Genomic DNA, 23,043 nt, shown 5'->3' on the forward strand with positions numbered 1-23,043 from the left:
GACCCAGTATCAAGCTAAGTAGTCGAAGATTCAGACAAAAGAAAGCTCCTCTTCATGTAAGATCACAGAATTCACAACAAGCAAGTTAGATGGCTGTAACAGGGCATATTCATGGAAAATTAAGCTGTCAACAACTATCAATTATAACTAACGTGCATGAAATTTTTCTGTCTTCTCGTAATCTCTCCATCATTTTCTTGTAATGTATTATGAGAAATAGGATATCAAAGATAAATCCCTGGTCTGATTCAGCAGTGAAAGCCAGAAAAAGGTCAGAAAATTCCAAAGCACTTCTTCAAACCATGTACAGCCTTAACACACAAAGACACACACACACACAGAGAGAGAGAGAGAGAGACAGAGAGAGACACAGAAGGAATTTAGTTTCAGGGGCTGTGTCTGAATGATATCCTAAACTAAAAAAAAAGTTAACAAGCGTTCATCTGAATCTTGTTTCAGATGTTGCATATGTTAGGGAGTACTGCATGTGCTCTCCTAGATGAAGTTTTTTTTTATCTTAACATTCATGCAAATATGAGTCTTAATCCACATAATTTTGTACAGTGCCCAAGGTGTAAAATTAAATATATTAAGAAATTTTCATTTGAAGTTGAGAGTAATTAGTTAGAGAACCTAGGCATTGGAAGAAAAGTCCATGATTGTAAATGTTGGTCATTCCTTTGTGGTTGTGTTGTATGTCAAAGCCTGGCCTCACAATAATGCAGCATTGTCCTCATCTAGGTTTTACCAAATCACCTTCAGAGCACCAAACTTAAAACCAAGCAGAGATGCAGCACAAAATGTTTACTCTACATTGACCACAAATGACCAGTGGGAAACACACCTAACTCTGTGCTTGCATACAGTCCCCACACAAACATACCTAAAACACTTTAAACAATCAGGATGGAAGAAATGAGTTCTTTTCACAACAATACAGTACAGTACATTTGTTATTGCAAGGGCAGGCCAAGATTGCCCTTCTTTGTCATACTTCTGATTAAAGAGCTTGTAATAAACATTGATCATAAGCCAATCCCTCTTAAAGTGACATGAGCAAGAGAACTGATAGCAATTAATTCCATTGGCTACATACTCTGTGTTTCTGAATTGATTTCTGTTCACTTTAAGAAAAACAGAGTTCCCCAGAAAATCCCATTGTTTTTCCTCGTCCTATTCCTCCCCTCCCCCCTCATAATTTGGTAAACTTCCTTCCCATCCTCCCAGGAACATCAATCATAATTTAATCAAATATAATGTAATTGAGAAGCAACAATCTGCGGATGCCCTTTTACTGTCAACCTCTTCCCAGCCACAGCAAAAGATAGGAGGGCAGATTTATTAGGAATTTACCTCTTTCACGAATCCTTACTTTTTGAAATGCTATTTTCTAATAAAGCCAGTGGTGAGAACTAGCTGTGTCAGCTCTATACTGACAAAGCGGCTTGATCCTGGGGCCTCTGTGGGGGGAAAAAGCAGCTTTGCCTATAGAAGGCATTTTCCTGTTCCTTTTGTAAATGCCACAGAGTAGGGCTTTTCCAGTCAGTTCATTCCCACAATGCTTTCATCAGGTATATGCAAAACTCCCAGCTAGAACATGCCTCCACCTCTGCTGACAGAGCCCCTGTACATTTATGGAGAAGCATCACTTCCTCATTCAGTTCCCCTGAAGCCACTAGGTTGAGAAATTTGGACTGTCCTATCATTTTGTCTAAAAATCAGAAATCCAACTAAAAATCCTTTTAGTCTTCCCTTATAATGAAGGTATTTCCAATCCCTTTGCTTCCTCTCTCCAATACTGTATCTGAATTTTATTAACCAATAAAACTTTGGAAATGGGCAGCATAACCTGCCCCTCTCCCTCAAGCAAATACACACCTGGAATCCAACACAACACAGTGGTAAAAGAGGAGCCACAGAACTCCCTAGACAAGAGACACCCCCAACAGCTTCAAGAAACAGCTCTCTCAAATTCCCACATTATTCCCTGGATCTTTATTATTTTTATCACAGTCATTTTAGACATGGCCGCGAAAGGGGCTGGGCCTGTCAGACGACTGAAATGATCTGCATGGCGGTTGTTGGGCAGAAAAGGGGGCGAAGAATTCAGCAGCAAAGGTGACCACATCATCAGGCTTGCGAAGGAGAAGCAGCTGCAAGAAATCTGCCAGCAAGGTGTTGAGTTCTGGATGGCGACGGACGTAGGTAGCATGGCTTGCTTGTAGCTCTTCCTGTCGAAAGCAAACCAGCCCATTCTCTCTTTAGGGCTACAGCTCTTCAATGGCAGTAAATGAGGATCCAAATAAGATGCTCATTTGCCCCCCGCACACACATACACCCCTGCAGCGCCAATTTTTAAAACTCTCCTGCCTTAAGAGATGTATAGCCTCATTGGCTATGTGTTTGGGGTATGAGCCATAATCTCCAGTTGTTGGCCGTGCTACTAGTAACTGCATTCAAAACAGCTCAGGAGCACCAGGTTGCTTGTTACCATCTTCACCATAGGAATGAACATAGATGCTCTAGTCTTATTTCTTGTGTTTCTATCCCACTGGCATTTTGGTCATAGCCGCACCACTCTTGTCAGCCCTATGGCGCTCACTAGGATTTTCCTCCAGGACTAGATTAGGTATTAAGTGGAGTTTTGTCATACTGGATGCCAAAGTAAATTCACTTGAAATCAATGGCATTTGTTAGTTATGATAATCCCACTGATTTCATGAGAATGAACTATAATTAATTTATTCTACATTCAACTACTGTAGCTCTTAAGTATTACCTCAAGATCAAGGTAGCACACCTTGACATTTTTATTCACTACAAGTTCCAATCAAGTCAGACTTCCCTTTACTAAATAAGCCAATTGTGAAATAATTCTCTATATAAGCCTCCACCCCTTCCCTGTTGGGCAAAAATCAGGAAGCAACATAGGCAAATGACTCTGACTCTCTCCTGGATTGTTCTTTCTTCTCTGGGTATTGATTAATAGGTGTGTGATGGGGGGCGGGATATGTCTTTCTTTGACCTTTGGTTGCTTCCTTTCTGGAATGATTTGCAGATGAGGCTTATCTCAACCTGTCTGTTAATGGATGATTCATCAGAGCCATGCCTCTAGGAATTCTCTTGCATTTTTGGATCTGGTTTGGCCTAGCATGTCTGCAACTTTTTTCAGCTGCAATTGTGGTTTCTACTGTTTTTCTGCTGTATGTTGTAAATGACTCCTGCTTTGTATTCAATGGCTGTTGCTTTTGCTTAGAATAGTTTGGATGTATTTTGTTGGTTTATGGACCCCCCCCCCCCAGGATGCCTGGAGGGTATAGCAATTTGCTGATAGTTTCAGGGAGCTTTTGACATATAGTAGTTATCCTATTAATAGTTTTGTGCAGCTTGTGTAATTGTTGGTTGTATGGTAAAACATTTTTTGTTGAAGTTGTTTAGAAATCCATTGCATTAGAATATGCAATCAATTTTGGTCGCCATAGTACAAAAAAATATATTGAGACCTTGGAAAAAGTTCAGAGAAGAGCAACTAAGATGATCTAAACTAAGATGACTAAAACATATGAAGAATGGCTGCAGGGCCTGGGTTTGACTAGTCCAAGAAAAGAAGAAACAAGGGTGACATGATAGAAATATTGCAGTATTTGAGGGGCTGCCACAAAGAAGAGGGGATCAAAGTATTTTCCAAAGCACCAAATGGCAAGACAAGAAACAATGGTTGGAAATTGACCAAAGAAAAGCAACCTGGAATTAAGGATATAGTTCCTAACAGTGAGGACAATTAACCAGTGGAACAGCTTGCCTCCAGAAATCATGGGGGCTCCATCACTGGAGATTTTTAAAAAGAGACCAGACAGTCACTTGTCTGAGATGGTATAGGTTCTCCTGCTTGAGCAGGGGGCTGGACTAGAAGACCTCCAAGGTCCCTTCCAGCTCTATTCTATTCTACATATAGTCTATTTTAGATTTTTGGAATTCTAGATCATTGCAGAATAGCATGCCTCTAGCACACCTAACCCAATTTCTTTTCTGTGCCATTAGGTTGTTGCTGTGATTGTTCAGTAAACTTGACTGTTGGGGGTTGTTTTGTGGCACACCAATACTCAAACACAAGATTCGAGTCATTTACAGCATATAATGCAAGATCTGTGAAAATTACTAAGGTATGTGGGGCAAAGAGGAAGAAAATCGAAATAATGCATCCACAAACATCATCTGGAAGTCAGAAGACAGGATGAAATTTCCTTAATTTCACAACATGCTGACAAGTCCGACCACAAATTCAATTGGGAAACTATAGACATCTTAGGCTAAGCCAGATGTAAAAATGCAACAGAATTCTTAGCAGTCTCACAAGTCAGCTATTAACAGACATTTATTTATCTATCAGATTTTTATCCTGCCTTTATTACTTTAGAAGGAACTCAAGGCTAAAAACATACATCATGCTCCTTCCTCCTCTCATATTTCCCAAAAACAACCACCCCATGAAGCGAGCTGGGCTAAGAGAGAATGACTGGCCCAAAGTGACCCAGCAGACTTTCATAGTAATACTAATGAAACGACTGCAGGAAGCGAAACAAGCTTCAAGGCCACTGAGAAATCAATGAACAGACACAGCTCAGAGGTTTTATGTTATTACAGGCGCTGGGCACTTCAGATGCCTGGCAACTACTTCATGCTTATGATGGTCCCAGGGTCATGTGATCATCCCCTTTCGCAACCTTCTGATAAGCAAAGCAAACCAGATTCACTTAACAATCCTGTTACTAACAACATCTGCAGTGATTCACTTAACAGCTGTGGCAAAGAAAGGTTGCAAAATGGGACAAAGCTCACTTAGCTGTTTTTGCTTAGCAACAGAAATTTTAGGCTCAACTGTGGTCGTAAGTTGAGGACCGCCTGTAGATTATGCAGAAGTAAAATGAGTTAATTATTCCATGGAGCTTAGAAGTCTGCCAACTTATAAGGTGTTATTCTGCCCTTAATCCCCGAACAATTCACCTTTCTGTCTAAGAACTTGGAATATAATTCAGCATCCTCCTCCCAGTCTAAGGGGACTTTTTCAAAGACAGGACGAGGGTCTGGTTCATCTGGAAAAAGATGGAAAATGGATGAGAGTTATTCAGGATATATAGGGATGTGTGGGACACATAAAGGTGCAGCAGAACATATTGTGGTAGAAGTTTGAAACTTTCTTGTTTTTGAAGAGGTGGTGTTCCTGTTCTTTTCCTGAGACAGATGATCCACTCTAACAGTTGTCCATTTCAGACAAAAAAGAAAACCTCAGTCAGCAGCCATCCCGGTTCAATGCTGCCAACAATTCCTGTTTGCCACACAGGGAGAATGCCCGTGAGGGTATTACCTGGGTCAATCAAAATGGGCATCTGCAGGATCACCATGGTGGCTGGGGATCCAGTTTGTACACGGCGAGATAAATGCCTGGGATGGAGGAAGAAGGAAGGGAAAAAAATGAATGGGAGTTTCTGCATTTCCCTGTGGAACTGCAACAGAGAGGCAACAGCCAACGGCAGAGTTGGGCTAGAGACAAATTGTGATATATTGAGTTGCAGCAGATGAAATGATTTATGATTCCCAATTATCAACATCAGAAGCAATAAAAGAACTTATGTTCTAACTTATAACCCCGCTGAAAAGAAGAAAGCTTGGGGTCACAAGGAAGGATGGGATGTCTCTGGATGGGACTAAAACAATATATCACCTCCCTAGGTTCATTGTGAAATTGGGATGGTTCATTATTGGCTTGCATACATACCGAATTCTTTTGGCAATAATATATTGAATTGAGGTGAAGTCATAAATCAAATTGAATTTGGTCTCTAGTAATTGATCCACTGACATGTTTTTCGGTACATATTTACAAATCTTCCCTTTTATTTCTCTTATCCAAGTTTCCAAGGCTTAAATTACCAAGTAATGACAGAACCTACTTATGAAGCTGACAGGTTTTAGAAAATATGGCAAGCTAAACCCAGACTCTTTATGACAGTAGAACACGTAACCCCCAAATGCTGCCTATACCATCATGTGCCCTGAAAAAAAAAGAGGTAACTAGTGGGTCTCTTGCTATATTCTCAGGAAACATTTCCTCAGTTTACTGAAAATGACTGCTTTCTGTCCACAAAACATAGGAATGAATGGACAGTTGCCTTGTGGCACTGTCTCTTTGACACTTCACTAACTGACCAGAAGAGGGCAGTGGGGTATAGAGTGTTAAGGATTCACTGTGTCATTTCTCTATTATATTATTATAGAAGATTTAGGGCAGATACATGGTATTCAAAATCAGCCTTTGAATTGAAAAATCATCCAAATCTCTGCACAAGTACTGTATATAAGATGTGAACTATCTGGATGCTGTTTGATTATAATTCTATTCTCCCCAATTGTTGGCTGTGAGAGTGACTGCAGAAAACATCTAGAGCAGGGGTTCCCAATCTGTGGGTCGCAACCTATTACCAGGGCCGGTGCTCGCAGCCCACTCATGAAGCTGTCTTTCTGTGTGCACATGCCCCTCGCACAAAACCGTCCCCTCTTTCCCCCCCCCTCCCCCGCACCAGGCTGCCAACCCAGAAAGGTTGGGGAACGTTGATCTAGAGGGCCATATGTTATCCTTGGAGTATTTAGAGAAATATTATTTAACTACTTCTAATGCAGGAAAGGTCTAAACAGGAATGGCTACAGGGAGTCCTTGACTTATGACCAAAATTTCCACTACTAATCAAGACAACTGTTGAGTTGTGCCCCATTTTATGATCATTTCTGCCATGCTTGTTAAGCAAATCACTACAGCTGTTAAGTGATTCATGCAGTTGTTAAGCGAATTTTGCGAATTTCCCCATTGACTTTGCTTGGCCGAAGTTCCCTAAGAAGGCTGCAAGTGACAATCCTTAGAACCCCAGGACCCTGCAACAATCGGAAATACATGCTGTTTGTCAAGCACCCAAATCTGATCACACCACTGTGGGGATGCTGCAATGGTCGTAAGTGTAAAAACTGGTCAGAAGTCACTTTTTCAGCGCTGTTGTAATTTTGAATAGTCATTAAATGAATGGCTGTAAGTCAGGGACTACCTGTATACCGGAGTTTTCTTACCCATCCGGGAGGAAGTAGAACTGCCAATTCAGTGGGGGTGCTTCCACAGAATGTACAGTCCTTTCAATCACAAACACATCCACTTCTTCTTTTTTCACTTTCTGCTTCTGGAAGCCGAGGGTTTTCTAGAAGTAGATTAGGGAATTGCAGAAATGGCAAACAGAGGTGCATAAGGATGGCTGTTCAGACAGTATCTTAGTTGCTCCAGTGAATAAGTAGTTGATTTCAAGATTTCATCTATATCAGGGGTCTTCAAACTTGGCCCTTTTATGACTTGTGGACTTCAACTCCCAGAGTTCCTCAGTAGCGTACCTGGCTGAGGAATTCTGGGAGTTGCAGTCCACAAGTCATAAAAGGGCCAAGTTTGAAGACCCCTGATCTATTGCACTTTAGTCTGGACAGCTGGTAATCTTTTTTCCCTGGCTTAGATATTCTAGACATTCAGGGTTTATTCTAGGTAAACAGAAATTCTGGGCAGAGATATCTGGGCTTCATTTCTATCCGCCAACATCAAAACAGGCTACACCTCTGTTCCTTGCCCTTTTAATCTCTGCCTCAACATATACTTTGCTTTTTTCTTACCAATTATAAATACATAGGAAGGAAAGAAATCAGTATGCCTGGATAAGTCAAAGTAGAGTAAGAGAGCTACAAGAAACTGCTTTATAATGAGGGACACTGTAAATCCATGTACTACTGTCTTTAAACTGATTGGTGGTCATTTGATAAGAGATTCAGGCAGATTTCCCCGGGTTTTATCCAGAGATGCCAGAGCTAACACTGCCACCTTTCGTGGGCAAAACATGTGCACTACTACTAATCTATAGTTCCTTTCCAAGACAGAATTCCCACTATATTGCTGGATACCCAGCTGCTCCCTTATAATATATCCACAACCTGAGCTTACATAGGTAGAGGTACAGATGTGTTGGTCAGAGTCAAATGAGAGGAAAATAGCATTTTGTGGTAAGGACTGCCTCCTGGCCATCACCCGCAGCACCAAGAAGTTGGCAGATTCTGAGACGAGGCCTTCAAGTTGTGCACATCTGTAAGAAAATGTGCTGATGTTGATCTCTTCCTGAGGGAGAGAGAAAAGGCTAGACATCCTTCACAAAAGCTTGGTCAACAACCAGAACAGCAGGCCTCCTTGAAAGAAAATGTTTGGGGCACACCCAAGACCAAGCCACCATTTTGGGGGGCAAGATCGAGGAAGAGGAATACGAGGTCGTAATTCTCCTTCCCTCTTCACACAAACTGGTTAAGACGAGGAGTGTTAGTGATCTCATTTCCAATAAAAGCAATCTATTTATCTGACATTAACTTTACATGCTCCCTTCCAGACACACCCCTATTTATGACCCCCAAACTTTCAGAATTAGTTTCAAGTTGGCTTGTAGCCATTCTCCTTCATGCCTCAGAAAATAATAAATGCCATATAAGACAATATTTCCTTCCGCCGACCAAGAGGACAGTGGAAGGAATGACATCCAAGAAGGACTACCCACCCTCGTGCCATTTCTTTTACACACTGGGTGTTTACCTCAGAAGGCCAAGAAAGAACCAAGAATAGCCTGACCATAAGTATTCGATTCGTGCCATATGAGCTTTCTGTGCATTTTTTTAATGAAAGGGAGCCTTTAAAAATGAAAATGATAGAGCAGCAAGCTTGTAAGCCCCAAGAAAGGTATGAATAGGCACGTATTTGCTCAAGGCCCCTCTGAGAATAAGTGCTGGAGATGCTTAATGAAGGTGTGCTCTGAGGACCGTTCAGCAAATTTGGCAGTTATGGGAATAGTCACCTGGTGTCAAGCACTGGGGAAATCAGGAGATTCAGGCAGTTCAAATGAGTATAAAGATTTATTGCAAGCTTAAAGCTCTCTACAAGAATCTGAACTACCAACAGTCAAGGGAAATTAGCGGGAGTTAAGAATAGAAAGGAATTCAAGGTGGGCTAGACTTAAATCTCTTGTGGCATGCAGGGACTCATGACTGATGACACATTTGATCCCTCCCCCAGGTTCAGCCTACACCTGGTCATCTCCTGCACCTGGATGAAAACAGTCTGGCTGGGAATACCAGTTATGTTGTCTTGAAGGTACCATCAAGAATTGGAAGGGAGATTATATAGTCCAAGAGTTCAGGAGTTCACTACTGCAGCAGCATGGAAGCAAGATGAAGCACAAATATAGAAGGTAATAATACTATTTGTTACTGTGCTCAGGACACAATGGGCTTTTGTATGCTCTATCATCAAGGTTTCTCCACCTGTGCCACCACATTAGCTTCCATTAAGGCAGTTAAATGACAAGGTCAGCTAGTTCCTCATCTATCTTATTGTGGTTAATTTGTTTTAATTTAACAAGATTCATAGCAACAGGTTAGGCAGGTTTTGTAGGCTGGTGAAACTCTCACAGACGCCTGGAGCTTTCAGCCTGGCTGGCTGGCTGGCTGGGTGTGGGAATCTTGACAGGCTGAAGGGAGCTGGATTAGTCCCTGTCTTGAGATCGAGGACGCTGAGCTTGTCGATCAGAAGGTCGGCAGTTTGGCGGGTCGAATCCCGAGTGCTGCGTAACAGAGTGAGCGCCTGTTACTCGTCCCAGCTTCTGCCAACCTAGCAGTTCGAAAGCACGTAAAAATGCAAGTAGAAAAATAGGGACCACTACGGTGGGAAGGTAACAGCGTTCCGTGCGCCTTTGGCGTTTAGTCATGCCGGCCACATGACCACGGAGACGTCCTCAGACAAGCGCTGGCTCTTCGGCTTTGAAACGGAGATGAGCACCAGCCCCTAGAGTCGGAAACGACTAGCACACATGTGCGGGGGAACCTTTACCTTTTTACCTTGAGATCGAGGTAAAGCGATAGAGATTGTAATCAACTAACCCATATCAACTGTGAGGAAGAGGGAATTGGGCTAGTATTCCAGGCTCTTTAGGCTCAGCTCACTTCACTCACATCTTTTTCCACTATGGTTTTGGTCACGTAAAGTTGGTCGTGCCGCTTCACCACTCGGGTCCTGGTTTCCACTGGATGATTTCTAAACTGCAGGAAAAACAAACAAATAAAGAGCGCATAGAAAAGTGGCACAGCTATGCCAGGATTGGTCCAGGTGGAAGCTTCACAACTAGTTGAGGGTTGAGTTAGCCTTCCCCCACCCTCCGTGAGCTTCCTGAAAGCCTTTCTTACTGGTTATATCCTGCCTTTCCTCCGGGAGCTCAAGGTGACACAGCAGAGCACTCCTTCCTCCTATTTTCTCCCTGACCATGAGAACAGCCTTTGACAGGCCAGTTGTCCGTGAACACGTATCACATCCCTCTTTAAAGCCATTCAAATCAAGGGCCACTCTTAAAGTCTTTTGATAATGAACTTCATTATTTGTTAGGGAGGGAAAGGTGACCCTTCTCTATTTTAATACCTATAAAGTGTATTTATCTAAGGGACGCGGTGGCTCAGTGGGTTAGGACGCTGAGCTTGTTGATCAGATGGTCAGCAGTTTGGCGGGTCGAATCCCGAGTGCCGCGTAACAGAGTGAGCGCCTGTTACTCGTCCCAGCTTCTGCCAACCTAGCAGTTCGAAAGCACGTAAAAATGCAAGTAAAAAAATAGGGACCACTACGGTGGGAAGGTAACAGCGTTCTTTGTGCCTTTGGCGTCTAGTCATGCCGGCCACATGACCACAGAGACGTCCTTGGACAAGCGCTGGCTCTTCGGCTATGAAACGGAGATGAGCACTGGCCCCTAGAGTTGGAAACCACTACCACGCATGTGCGGGGGAACCTTTACCTTTACCTTTAAAGTGTATTTACACTTCATTAGATGTCTCTGATTTTATTGTTCTAACAGAAGCTTCTTGACCTCCAAGGTCCCTTCCAACTTTACTACTATAATTATTATGATTGGTACACTTTTTCCATGCCATGCATGATTTTACACCCTTGGATCATGTCCTTCCCTCAAGCTGCCCTTCTTCCAAATTAAAGAATCCCAAACATTTACAGTAAGCTTCCCCTTGTAAGGAAAATGTTCATGCCTCCAGTCATTTTGATACCAACTTCCAACATGTTTTTCTTGCTCTATTATGGAAACTAGAACAGTACATGATATTTCAGTTGTAGATGTAGCACAAATCTAATAATCACTGTTCCTTTTCCAAGCTGCTGCAGAGTTGATCTCTTCATTGAGCAATTGATTCCAACTTCAAACTCTTTTTCCTGGTTAGCTGGAGACACTTCATTAGTGCATATGTGAAGTGCAATGTATAAACATATAATGATGGTCAAATTATATTTAATTGAATTGCATTTGCAGCTTGGTTGCCCATTCTTAGCAGGCTACTGCTAAGCTTGTAAGCCGCCCTGAGTCTTAGGAGAAGGGCGGGATATAAATGGAATTAAAATAAAAATAAAATAAAAATAAATTCTCTTAGTTCAAAAAGATCTCTCTTGAACCTTTCAGGATCACTTTTGGATTTTCCCCACTCTAATAACTTAGTAACCTCAACATCTCATTGCTTACCCCTGAATCAAAATCATTTTGAGCAAATTAAAAAGCTTGTTAATAAACTGCCCATTTATTGTTACGTGATTTTTTTTAACTAGCTAGCAAACCATACAGAACAAGTCATCTTTTCCCATAATTTTACTGTTTATTCATGAAACTATGATGCAGAACTTTTGTGAAAAGCTTTTTGAAAGTATTGATTGGCTTATCTCTAGCCACGTGCCTGCTGACACTGCAAAACAGCTCTGCCTCTGCAAAACTCCTGATTTTTTATGCCATCTAATGGCTATTCAGTTTTGCAACCCAGATCTGGCAGCCCTCTTCTTGTACCTACTTCAATGCAAGACAGGTTAAAAGAAAAAAAAAGTAAAGGCGTCCCTGTAGGTTTTACTCTGCAAGTTGTAGCCATCTTTAGAGGGTGGTGCTCATCTCTCCATTTCTTTAAGCTCTTGAGCCACTGCTGTCCAAAGACATTTCTGCCTTCATCTGGCTTCCACGACATCACGCCACAGCGCAAAGCGTGTGGCAAAACAAGGAATGCTGTTACCTTTCCACCAAAGTGATACCTATTTATCTACTTGAATTTACATCGGTTTTGATCTGGTTTGCTAGGTTGGCAGGAGCCGAGGCAAGGGACGGGAGCATCCCATAGTGGTAGGTCTCAAACCGCAGGACCACAGACATTTTCTCCGACATCTTTTAAGCCACTAGACCAGGGGTCTTCAAACGTGGCCCTTTTATGACTTGCGGACTTCAACTCCCAGAACTCCTCAGCCAGCGTGAGGCACGCTGGCTGAGGAATTCTGGGAGTTGAAGTTCCCAAGTCATAAAAGGGCCACGTTTGAAGACCCCTGCACTAAACCATAATGCCTCTTTAATACAAGACAGAGGTTGAAGGAATCTAGACCCATCCTCCCATTCCTCTGCCTGTGTTATGAAAAATGTCTTGCTAACTATCATTAGGCATTATCCTCACGACTCAGGTGCCCTGTAGAATCAGCTTATATTTGTCTTGTGCTGTTCCAGTTTGAAAGTAGCATTTTCCCTCTTCTTCCAATACAATTTCTGTCATGGATACAATCCAGCATGCTCTCTCAATAATCTGGTTGATCGCGCAGTCAGGGGTTTGCTTCTGCCATTGGCCACTTTCAATGCTGTCAGCATAACCCCTCCTCTATGGTCACTGCCGTCCATAACTTTTGACTAGGGCTGTAGTAGACACCAGACACCTTCCCCCATAATGTCCAACTGACATTTTTTGAAGCACTACTCAAACATGAGGTCCTTCTAAACCCAGGTTTGTCGCTCTTTTGAGAGTGATTAGTCTTTTAAAAAGAAAGCAAACTTAAAGGCAAGGCCAGAACTTTCTTGAGTGTTAGCAAAGTAAGGAGATTGACAAGTGTGACATTGTCTAGAAAAGTGGAAGAGAGAACATTGTTCGCAACCAACCTCAATTCTTTGTTTATTTGCTCAGATAAACTAGAAACATGCATGTACAACCCATACTTTCTTCCTATAATTTGTTAGTACTGTGTTCTCTTGCTTCTGCTTTTCCCTCTCTTTTTCTTAAAAGCAACCAGCACTATGGTTTAATCTGTTTTTAATTTTTGTATTTTGGTATTTATTGCCCTGTTCACCGCCCTGAGTCCTTCGGGAGAAGGGCGGTATACAAATTAAATAAAATAAATAAATAATTTTTTTACTACTGAAATTTAGCAGGTAGCTCTTCTCCTGCTCAACCCACCTGCCAACTTGTTTCTGAATATTTAAAGGGTTTATTTATTTATTTTGCACATTTAGCACTTTGGGGAGGGGAAGGAACCTGCAGGAGGCCACAGATGTTCCGGCACTGTCAGATCCCTGCTGGATAATGAAGCCAGCAGTGAGGGGAAAGCAAAATACATAATATACTCACCCTCACACTTTCCTGAACGTGCTGCTCCAAAATCTCCAGCTTCTTTGTTACATATCCTGATAGGAGAAAAGGCATTTGTAGGAAATCAAGGCCATGATACAGCTTTGGGGCAGCTTTTCCCAATTTAATACCCCCAATATGTTCAATTATGACTCTGAATGGCCACATTGGTCCAGATAATGAGAATTTTAGTCTGAAAAATTAGGTTAGAGAAAACTGTATGGGATATTTTGGCACATTGGTGTTGCATGGAAATTTCTTACGATTCTGGGAAATGTTTCATCTTTTCAACAGAGGGTTATGAGTCTGTCTACAGTATCTGTTCTGGTGTGAACTGCTTTTAATAACAGCTTAACCAACCTTGCCTGGCAACATCTTATTTGTGCAAGAATGAAATTTAGTTTTCCACATTCCTTGTCCTGTCCTACTGACTTTCCAATAAGAAAAGCAGCGAAATGGAGGTATTTGGGGGAAAAAAGGAGTTCAAAATGCTAGCCTTGCACTTTCTTGTTTTTAATCTACATTAGTAAAGATGTGACTAGCTTGTAACAACTACATCAGCAAGGAATGGCTTATGATATGGATGTATTTGCAACTGTCCACATAATATTTTGGTTTTTTTATTTATTTAGAAAATGTCCCTGCAATAATAAAAACATTTTAACCACATTCTGCTAATCAGTAAGGAATAGGAAATAATTAAAGAGCTGATAGCTGCAAGGAGTAACATATCACACAAAATATGCAGACCACTAATGAATGCAATTCTAAGCTTAACTTTTTTACTACATCTGTAAATGCCGTGAAAATTAGTGCTGGCAGCTTCTTGTAACTATTGTACAGATATTTACCTAGTTTTTATTTATTTTTTTTTTTTAATTGAAAAGTTTTAACATACAATTTTTTCTTTAAAAAAATCCCCCCTCCCCCTCCCTTCTCCCTCCCCCCCTACCTCTCCCCCCTCCCCCCCCGACTTCCCAGAGCTAAATACAAGGTATATATAAAAAAAACAATCATAAACAACCATATACTAACAACCATAAACTCTAAAATCCATCACTCTCTAGCTTATATAGGATAAAACAAACCTTAGTAATATTAAATATATATAGAAAACAAAAATAGAAAAAGAAGAAAAGAAAGAAGACTTATTCAAATGCTACATGAAACTTCTTAACCCTATACTTGTTCTGGATAAACTCAATCCATTTTCTCCATTCCATAATATAACGTTCTTGCGAGTGATCTTTCAAATAGGCCGAAATCTTCGCCATCTCAGCCAGGTCGGAAACCTTTAAAGTCCACTCTTCTATAGTCGGCAGTTCCTCTTTCTTCCAGTACTGGCCTATCAAGAGTCTTGCTGCCGTAATTAAATTCAACATCAACTTAGTGTCCACAACTGTAGCATCTATAATTATTCCCAACAAAAAAAGTTGCGGACAAAACTTTATCCTCTGTTTAAAAATCTTCTGCATGTTCCACCAGACTTTTATCCAAAAGGCCTTAACCTTTTTACAAGTCCACCATATATGAAAATATGTTGCTTCTTCATCACCGCACCTCCAACATTTAGGCTGATAATTCGGATACATACTTGCAAGCTTTTTAGGATCTAAATGCCATCTATAAAACATTTTGTAAAAATTCTCTCTTAGATTTTGAGCTTGTGTAAATTTTACATTCCTCACCCAGATCTTTTCCCACGTGTCCATTGTGATAACTTCCTGGATATTTTGGGCCCATTTTATCATACAATCCTTAACAAGTTCTGTTTCTGAATCAATCTCTATCAACGCAAGATATATCCGTTTAATATGCGCTGGTCCCTGATTTCTGATTTGCTTTATCAAATTTTCATCAGTCATTGTAAAACCATTTTTCTGGTCTTCTTTCCACCTGGCCCGTAACTGAGTATATTGAAACCAATTTTGAACAACCTTCTCTTCTCGCAAGAGGCTATATGATTTCAAACACCAAACATTTCTTTCCAAGCTTAGGATCTCCTTGTACGTAGTCACATCATGTTTGAAACCAGCATGTATATTTTCTATTGCGTGTTTTGGAATTGCCCACAGTGGTATCTTGCAATCTAACTTATGTCTATACTTCTTCCAAACTCTCAACAATGCCTGTCTTAAAATATGCACTCTAAACACATTGTCTACCTTCTTGTCATACAACAGATATGCATGCCAGCCAAACAACAAATCATGGCCCTCAAGATTTAATAATCTCTCTTGTGTCAAATTAATCCAATCACTTATTCCTGCTAATGCAGCAGCTTCATAATATAGTTTAAGATTAGGCATTTTAAGACCACCTCTCTCACGAGTATCCTGCATAATCTTAAGTTTAACTCGTGGCCTTTTCCCTGCCCAGACAAATTTATTGATACCTCGCTGCCATTCCTCCAAATTAGAATCTTTCTTAAGAATCGGTATCATTTGAAATAAAAATAAAAATTTAGGCAGGACATTCATTTTCACTGCTGCAATCCGTCCCAACAAAGACAATTGCAATTTTTCCCAACTCTCCAATTCTTTTTGAATTTTCCCCCATAATTTTTCATAATTTTTTTTATATAACTTTGTATTAGAGGGCGACAAAAGCACCCCCAAATATTTAACCCTTTTAACAATCTCAAATCCAGTTACCGGTAATCCTTCTAAGAGAGCCTTTTGCGAAACTGTCATATTTTTGGCCAAAATTTTGGTTTTCTGTATATTAACTTTAAATCCAGAAACCTTCCCATATTGTGTTATTATCTCCATCAGGTCCACAACAGAGTTCTCTGGCTGGGTCACTGTAACAACCAGATCATCTGCAAATGCTCTCAATCTATAATCCTGATCTCTAATTTGTATCCCCTTAATTTTTTCCGAATTCCGTATTTTAACCAATAATATCTCTAATGTTAACACAAATAACAAGGGCGATAACGGACACCCTTGCCTTGTGCCCTTCTCAATATTACATGCTTCTGTCAGACTATTATTAACTATAATTCGGGCAGTTTGTTTTTGATATAATGCCCTAATCGGTTGTAAAAAATTTTCCCCAAAATCCATTTTATCTAAAACTTTCATCAAAAATTGCCAATTCAATTGATCAAAAGCTTTTTCAGCATCTAGAAAAATTAGCACCGCAGGGATCTGGTTGTTCCTTTCCAAAAACTCTAACACATCAACTATATGCCTCACATTATTTTTCATTTGTCTACCACTAATAAACCCCGTTTGGTCCCCATGAATCACCTGTTGCAGAACCCTCATCAGTCTATTAGCCAAAACCTTAGCAAATATCTTGTAATCTGTATTTAATAGCGATATCGGTCTATAATTTTTAACTTGAGTAACATCTTGGTCTTCCTTCGGAATCAAAGAAATAAAAGCTGTTCTCCAAGACGGTGGCACCTTTCCCCCCCTCTGAATTGTCTGGAACAGTTCCTTTAACGGTTTGATCATCTCTAATTGTAAATTTTTGTAGTAAGCCGCAGACAAACCATCCGTACCTGGTGCTTTATCCACCTTCAATTCCTTAATTGCTGTAATAATTTCTTCTTCTGTAATTAATTGGTTAATCTCCTCTTTTTGTATTTGCGTAAGAACCGGGATGCTAGCATTCTCCAAATATATATCAATGTCTTTTTCATTAATCTTCTCCTTAGCATATAATTTAGAATAAAAATCCACAAAAGCATCCTTGATAAGATCCTGTTGAGACAACCCTTCCTTTATACTCAATTTTGTCTATATTAGAAGCCCTTTGTTTTTTCCTCAGTCTATAAGCTAACCATCTACCTGGTTTATTAGCGTTGCAAAAAGTATTATGCCTGGCAAACCGCAAATTGGTTGCCACTTGGTCAGCCATTAATTTATCAAATTGTCCTCTTAACAGTTTAATAGCCTCCTTAGTCTTCACATCCTCTGAATTCAAAATCAAAGCCTTTTCTTTTTCCTTTATTTCATTCTCCAGTTCTTTCCTCCTAGCTTCCACAGCACGTCTATGTTTATTATTCATATATATCAACACCCCTCTCATATAGGCCTTGCTAGCATCCCAAACCATGTCCATAGAGGTGCCCTTATTCATATTAATTTCAAAAAAATCCTTCATCCGCTGTTTACATTCTTCCACATTTCTCTGATTTCTAAACAAATTCTCGTTTACGCGCCATGAGCGCCTGTCTCTATTCTCCTTATCAATCTCTAGCCAAACTGGACTATGATCAGAGATAGTTCTTGCACAAATCTTCACCTTTTTGGTCCTTAAAAAAAAATCATTAGTCAACAAAATAAAATCAATCCTGGAAAAAGATTGATGTCTGTCAGAATAAAAAGTATAATCCTTTTCCTGCAAATGTCTCTCGCGCCAGATATATCGCAGTTCCAAGTCATCCTTCATTTCAAAAAAAGATTTAGGCAGTCTAGCATGACTTGGGACGCGCTTAAAAGCTCCAGCCTTGTCCATCTGTACATCCAAAACACCATTCCAATCCCCCATAAAAATAAAAGATTTATAATCCAACTGGGTAAGCTTTGTATGAAGTAAGCTAAAAAAGTCAGCTTGTTGTTGATTAGGAGCATATAATCCAACTAAAAGCGTCTTTTTACCTTCTAGCAGCAGCTCTATCATAACGTATCTGCCATGCTTATCTGCTTCAATTAAGTCTGCTGTTAAAGCACTTTTAACATAAACAACCACTCCATTTTTCTTATTCATTGCAGAAGCAACAAATTGCGTGCCCAACCTTGAGTTCGATAAATACTTTTGATCCGCAACCCTAATATGTGTTTCTTGCAAACATATAACATCTATCTTAAATTGTTTTAAATATTGAAAAACTTTCTTCCTCTTCTGTGGTGAGTTTAGTCCATTAACGTTCCAAGTTAAAAATTTAGTTGCCATGCAGATCATCCCCAAGCTCTTGGAGCACTGCTTTGATAGGGCTATCTTTTTTAGGCCGTGCTCCTCCCACTGCTTGGCTGTAAGTGCGTTGTGGAAGTACCATAGACTTCTGCTGATCTTGTTCTTTTATTTTTTTTGATCGTTTTAAAGCAGCACGCGTCACCCTCTGCTCTCTAGGATCATCCAAAGAAGTTGTAGCTTGATCTCCTCCAGCACCATTCTCCTCTGTCTGTCCATCTTCAGCCTCTTTTTATTTATATTATATAGTATTTATATTCTAAGGTAAAGCAATTAATGCCAAAAAGCATACAAGAAAATTTAATGGCACTTATTTCTAAATAAATCTGGTAGGATCCAGCCAATTAGGACATGGATTAAAATGTTTTAATGATCTAGTGAAATATTAAATGTGTAATTAGTTTCAGTAGGTCAAACATCCTGCTCAGTGAAGAAGACCTATTATACTCCAGAAGTATAAAGAAGCCCAAAGCAACCATAGATCAAATATCAGGATCAGAGTAAGGGAAAAGAGTATCAAACTGAATCATTCTAACTACCATCATTATCTCTACATTTCTAAAATTAGTGACATGGGAATTTCAAAAATGGAAGCCCTATCATTATGCTAATTTATGCTAATTTGTGTGTATGTGTGTGGCTTCAAGTCAGCATTGGCAAGATTTCAGAAGTGGTTTGTCACTGTATCTGCTCTAGGGCTGGGAAAGAGTGACTGCCTTGAGGTCACCTACCTGGCTTCATACCCAAGGCAGGACTGGAACTCAGAGTCTCCTGATTTCTAGTTTGGTGCCTTAACCACTGAGCAAACTGGCTTATGCTGCATTAGTGCACTGAATTTACCTGTAAGGGAGATTTTGCAAGGCACCCCATCGATTGCCCCTTTGCTGTTTGCACGGACCAGGAAACAGTCTTCTTCTTGCCAGCCATCCAGCGAATAGCAGGCCCACTTCACCGAGATGGAAAACGTCCCTATAGTCTCTCCAGACTCTGAAATAGCCACCAGTGATTCTTCAAAAAGGCAAGGCTGAATTTCTTTTATTTCTGAGAAATGAGATGTAGGAATTTCATCTTCAGGAAGCCAGGGAGAAAATTTTGCTCACTCTTAGACCAACAAACCGCAATGGCCCAGTTGGACTAGAGCCTATCTTTACCACTTTCTTGTCCTGGTTTCATCTTCTATTTGCCCATGTAGAATATCTCTGTGTGAAAGCAAATTGGTGGAAAAAAGAGACTGCAACCCACTTTTTGCTTCCTTCCTCTTTGTCTACAGATCAGATGAGGACTAATTTCAAATAACCCTCTTTTCTCAGAACTCGGGGAATTGAATTACACAATAACAACCATGTGTAAAAACTGCACTTAAGGCATATTAAGTCTGCTTAGTCTCATGGAAACACAGTCAAACATCTGGCCATCTTTTATGGAACTGGACAGCTTTAAAGTTATGTGAATTATGTAAATAATTTAAGTTTTTTTGTTTTTCAACCAGCATTTGGACCACAAATGGCTCACAAATACTCTCCTATTCAGGAGAGTACATTTTCAACAGACTTTTCTGTTTAAAGACAGAGTAGGCTCAAGGAGCCAATGAAAAATAGGAATTGTTAAGTAAAGTAAGGTTTGATGCCAAAACACAACTTTGTAAAACTATGGAATGTCATGACAATTAGATGAACAATCTGGGCTGAGAAGAGGAAATTGAATGTGCCTGGAATCTGTGAAGATCTGGATGGGGAGGAACCAACTCAATCTTGGCAAGATGGGGTGGTTTTGGATTTTAGACTCCTAGGTTGCAGTGACATGCCATCTTTGACTCTGGATGGGGTGGCATTCCCCTAGACAGAGCTAGTGCCCAATTTGGGGGGGTCTTCTTAGACTCACATCTAATGTCAAGGAGCAGGTGGCAGCTGTGGCTAGGGGGGCCTTCTCATATATTTATCTTGTGCATCAATTGTGCCATTTCCTAGATTGGGAGGCCTTGGACACAGCAGTCATGCTTTGATCACTTCCTATTTCCAGTGAGTTCTACATGGGGCTGCCTTTGAAAACTATCCAGAAACTACAGCTGGTGCAGAATGCAGTGAATTGTACAGTGTTGGGTACTGCTGGTTACTTCTAGGTTCACCTAAATTACACTCCTGCTACATAAGCTCCACTGGATTTCAGTCTCCTTCCAGATGCAATTCAAGGTGTTGGTTATACCTTTAGAACCATATGGCCTGGGACCAGGATATCTGTAGGACATCCTCTGTCTCTCCCACCAGAATGGCTAGGCACATTCTAGGTTCCTTTCCATGAGCATTATGGGTTCTTGGAAGCTTGCCTTTTCCATGACAGCTCTTGCCTTATGGAAGACCCTCTCCCTGGAGACCTGTCAATCCCACCTCTCCTTTTAATCTTCTGGGAAGCACTCAGAACCTGGCTGTTCCCATAGGCACTGTGATGGCTGAGATCATAGGAAGAAAATGTGGTTGTGGCACCAGATTTTTATGTTTTTTTTCTTTTTCAGTTTTATTATTGTTGTAATTGTATATGTGATTTTTACTGTGGAGTGTAGGCCTCTCAAAGTTTGGTTTTAAGATGGGTAGGCATATCAATGTTTTAAATAAAATTAACTAACAAATTAATGTGGATTGGCAGTTGAAGACTAGAATGTTAACATTAGAAGATTCATGCTCATGCTGATTGAAAACATTCCTTAGCTGTTTGGAATGGAGGGCCAAACTACATTAACCTGATCTCAGAGATCTTGTGTCTTAATAGGCGTCTGGATGAAAGAATTCCCTACTGTAACTACAGTTGGAGAGGAGAGGGTAAATACTTCTCTTCATGTGTACTTCGATCACGGTATAAATCTCTCCCTTTGCTGCATCTATTATGATTTTGAAAATCCAGGTTTCGTAGTACTGCATTCCGCGCATCCTTTTCTAGCAAAACATCCTTCAGCTGTGTTAGGATTACACTTTCCAGGCCAATATGGTCTATTCCCATCATAGCAATGAATTCTGGGAACTCAAAGAACTAGAAGGTGTCTGGTGCAGAAAAATCTGGTTTAGCACCCTACCTACATTTCTCCGAGATACCTATTTTGTAAAACTCAGTAAAACACAACATTCATATTAACTATAGCTTTTGCTTAAAAGACAATTCTGAAATAAACAAAACAAGTGTAGATGTCCTATATTAAAAGGCCACTCACCAATGAGGGAAAGGAAGTCCACTGCTTCCTTGCTGGCAGCTGGAATTCTTTCTGTTAGTTCAACTTCTTTTGCCTCTTCTGACAACTTTTTTTGCGTGTTGGAGACATGAGAGCTTCGAGACTTGGAACTGATGGAAGGATTCATTTTTCACAGTAATGGTAGTGCTCTGAAAAGAGGAGGTGGATTTTGTTAGTAGTGGCAAATTGTAATAACATTCTTTATCCACATAATAAGATTCCTAAACAGTAATATCGTTAACTTGGGTGGTTGCAATTGTAGTCAAATGCTATATGAGGAAATAGAATAATTCAGGTTATCCTATTCCTGCACACAGAAGTCCTTTTATAAAAAGCTATTATTGCTGTTGAGATGATACAAGCAGGGCTTTTTTTCTCATAGAACGCTCAGAACGGAGTTCCGGCACCTTTTTTGGATGGAACCTTGTAGGGTAGGCAAGGCGGGTTGTATGACGTGTGAGTTCTGGCACCCTTTTCTTTTACAAAAAAAGCACTGGATATAGGCTTACATCCCGAAGGCAGGGATAACTGAGACTGCATGAATACAACTTATGGAAAAGAGGCTGATGTGGATAGGATAGTATTGTAAAATTATACAGAATTTCGTTTCATACAGATTTAGATCTGATGTTTCCCACATCTTTTGCACAAGGTGGCTATATTCCAGTAATCCAAATCCAGACAAATTTGTGCATTATGCCGTTCGTTTTGTGGCTGCACAACTGAGATAAAATTCTTGGCCAAATGTGCATCTGGAAATTTCATATTCTCTGTGTATTTATTTATTTATTTATTAAATTTTTATACCGCCCTTCTCCCGAAGGACTCAGGGCAGTGTACAGGGCAATAAATATCAAAATATAAATTCAAAAGTTAAAAGAAGTTAAAAGAATTAAATAATCATGCCCAATATAATACAATGCTTAAAACTATGTTAAAATTAGATCCAACCCTAAACCCATCAAACCAGGCCAGATTGTTCAAATAAATAAGTTTTTAAATCGCGCCGGAAGGAGCGAAGGTCGGGGGCCATCCGGAGCTCAACCGGCAAGCGGTTCCATAGGTCTGGCGTGCCCACAGAGAACGCCCTCCCCCTGGGGGCCACCAATCGACATTCTCTGATCGGAGGCACCCTGAGGAGGCCCTCTCTGTGGGAGCACACTGGACGGAGGGAAGTTGATGCATACATATGTGTAGACAGTGTATGCATACATACGTGTATGCATACATACGTGTAGACAGACAGACACACACACACACACACACACTAGAATCACAGTCTCCAATTAAATAAAATGAATACCAGAAAAAGCAGCCAGAAAAGTTTATTACTTAGCAAGTGGTCAGGTAGGTAGGTTAGATAAGGAGGCAGA

General features: G+C 40.4%; 1 protein-coding gene across 2 annotated transcripts in view; it reads right to left on the reverse strand.

Annotated features, from left to right (window-relative positions):
- Positions 1-712: 712 nt before the first annotated feature.
- CATIP (ciliogenesis associated TTC17 interacting protein) overlaps positions 713-23,043 on the reverse strand; it is a 31,742-nt gene continuing 9,411 nt past the window's right edge. For both annotated transcript variants that reach the window (XM_081312520.1, XM_081312521.1), the window contains exons 3-11: positions 21,653-21,817; positions 19,294-19,494; positions 13,528-13,583; positions 10,069-10,155; positions 8,024-8,194; positions 7,117-7,241; positions 5,366-5,442; positions 5,005-5,093; positions 713-2,231 (exon numbers count right to left, since the gene is read on the reverse strand). In XM_081312520.1, the coding sequence (XP_081168646.1) occupies positions 2,019-2,231; positions 5,005-5,093; positions 5,366-5,442; positions 7,117-7,241; positions 8,024-8,194; positions 10,069-10,155; positions 13,528-13,583; positions 19,294-19,494; positions 21,653-21,797 (1,164 nt within the window). In that variant the 5' untranslated portion in view covers positions 21,798-21,817 and the 3' untranslated portion in view covers positions 713-2,018. The remainder of the gene's footprint in view (positions 2,232-5,004; positions 5,094-5,365; positions 5,443-7,116; positions 7,242-8,023; positions 8,195-10,068; positions 10,156-13,527; positions 13,584-19,293; positions 19,495-21,652; positions 21,818-23,043) is intronic.

Source organism: Vipera berus (assembly GCF_964194415.1).
Source record: "Vipera berus genome assembly, chromosome: 1".
NCBI classification, from domain to species: domain Eukaryota; kingdom Metazoa; phylum Chordata; class Lepidosauria; order Squamata; family Viperidae; genus Vipera; species Vipera berus.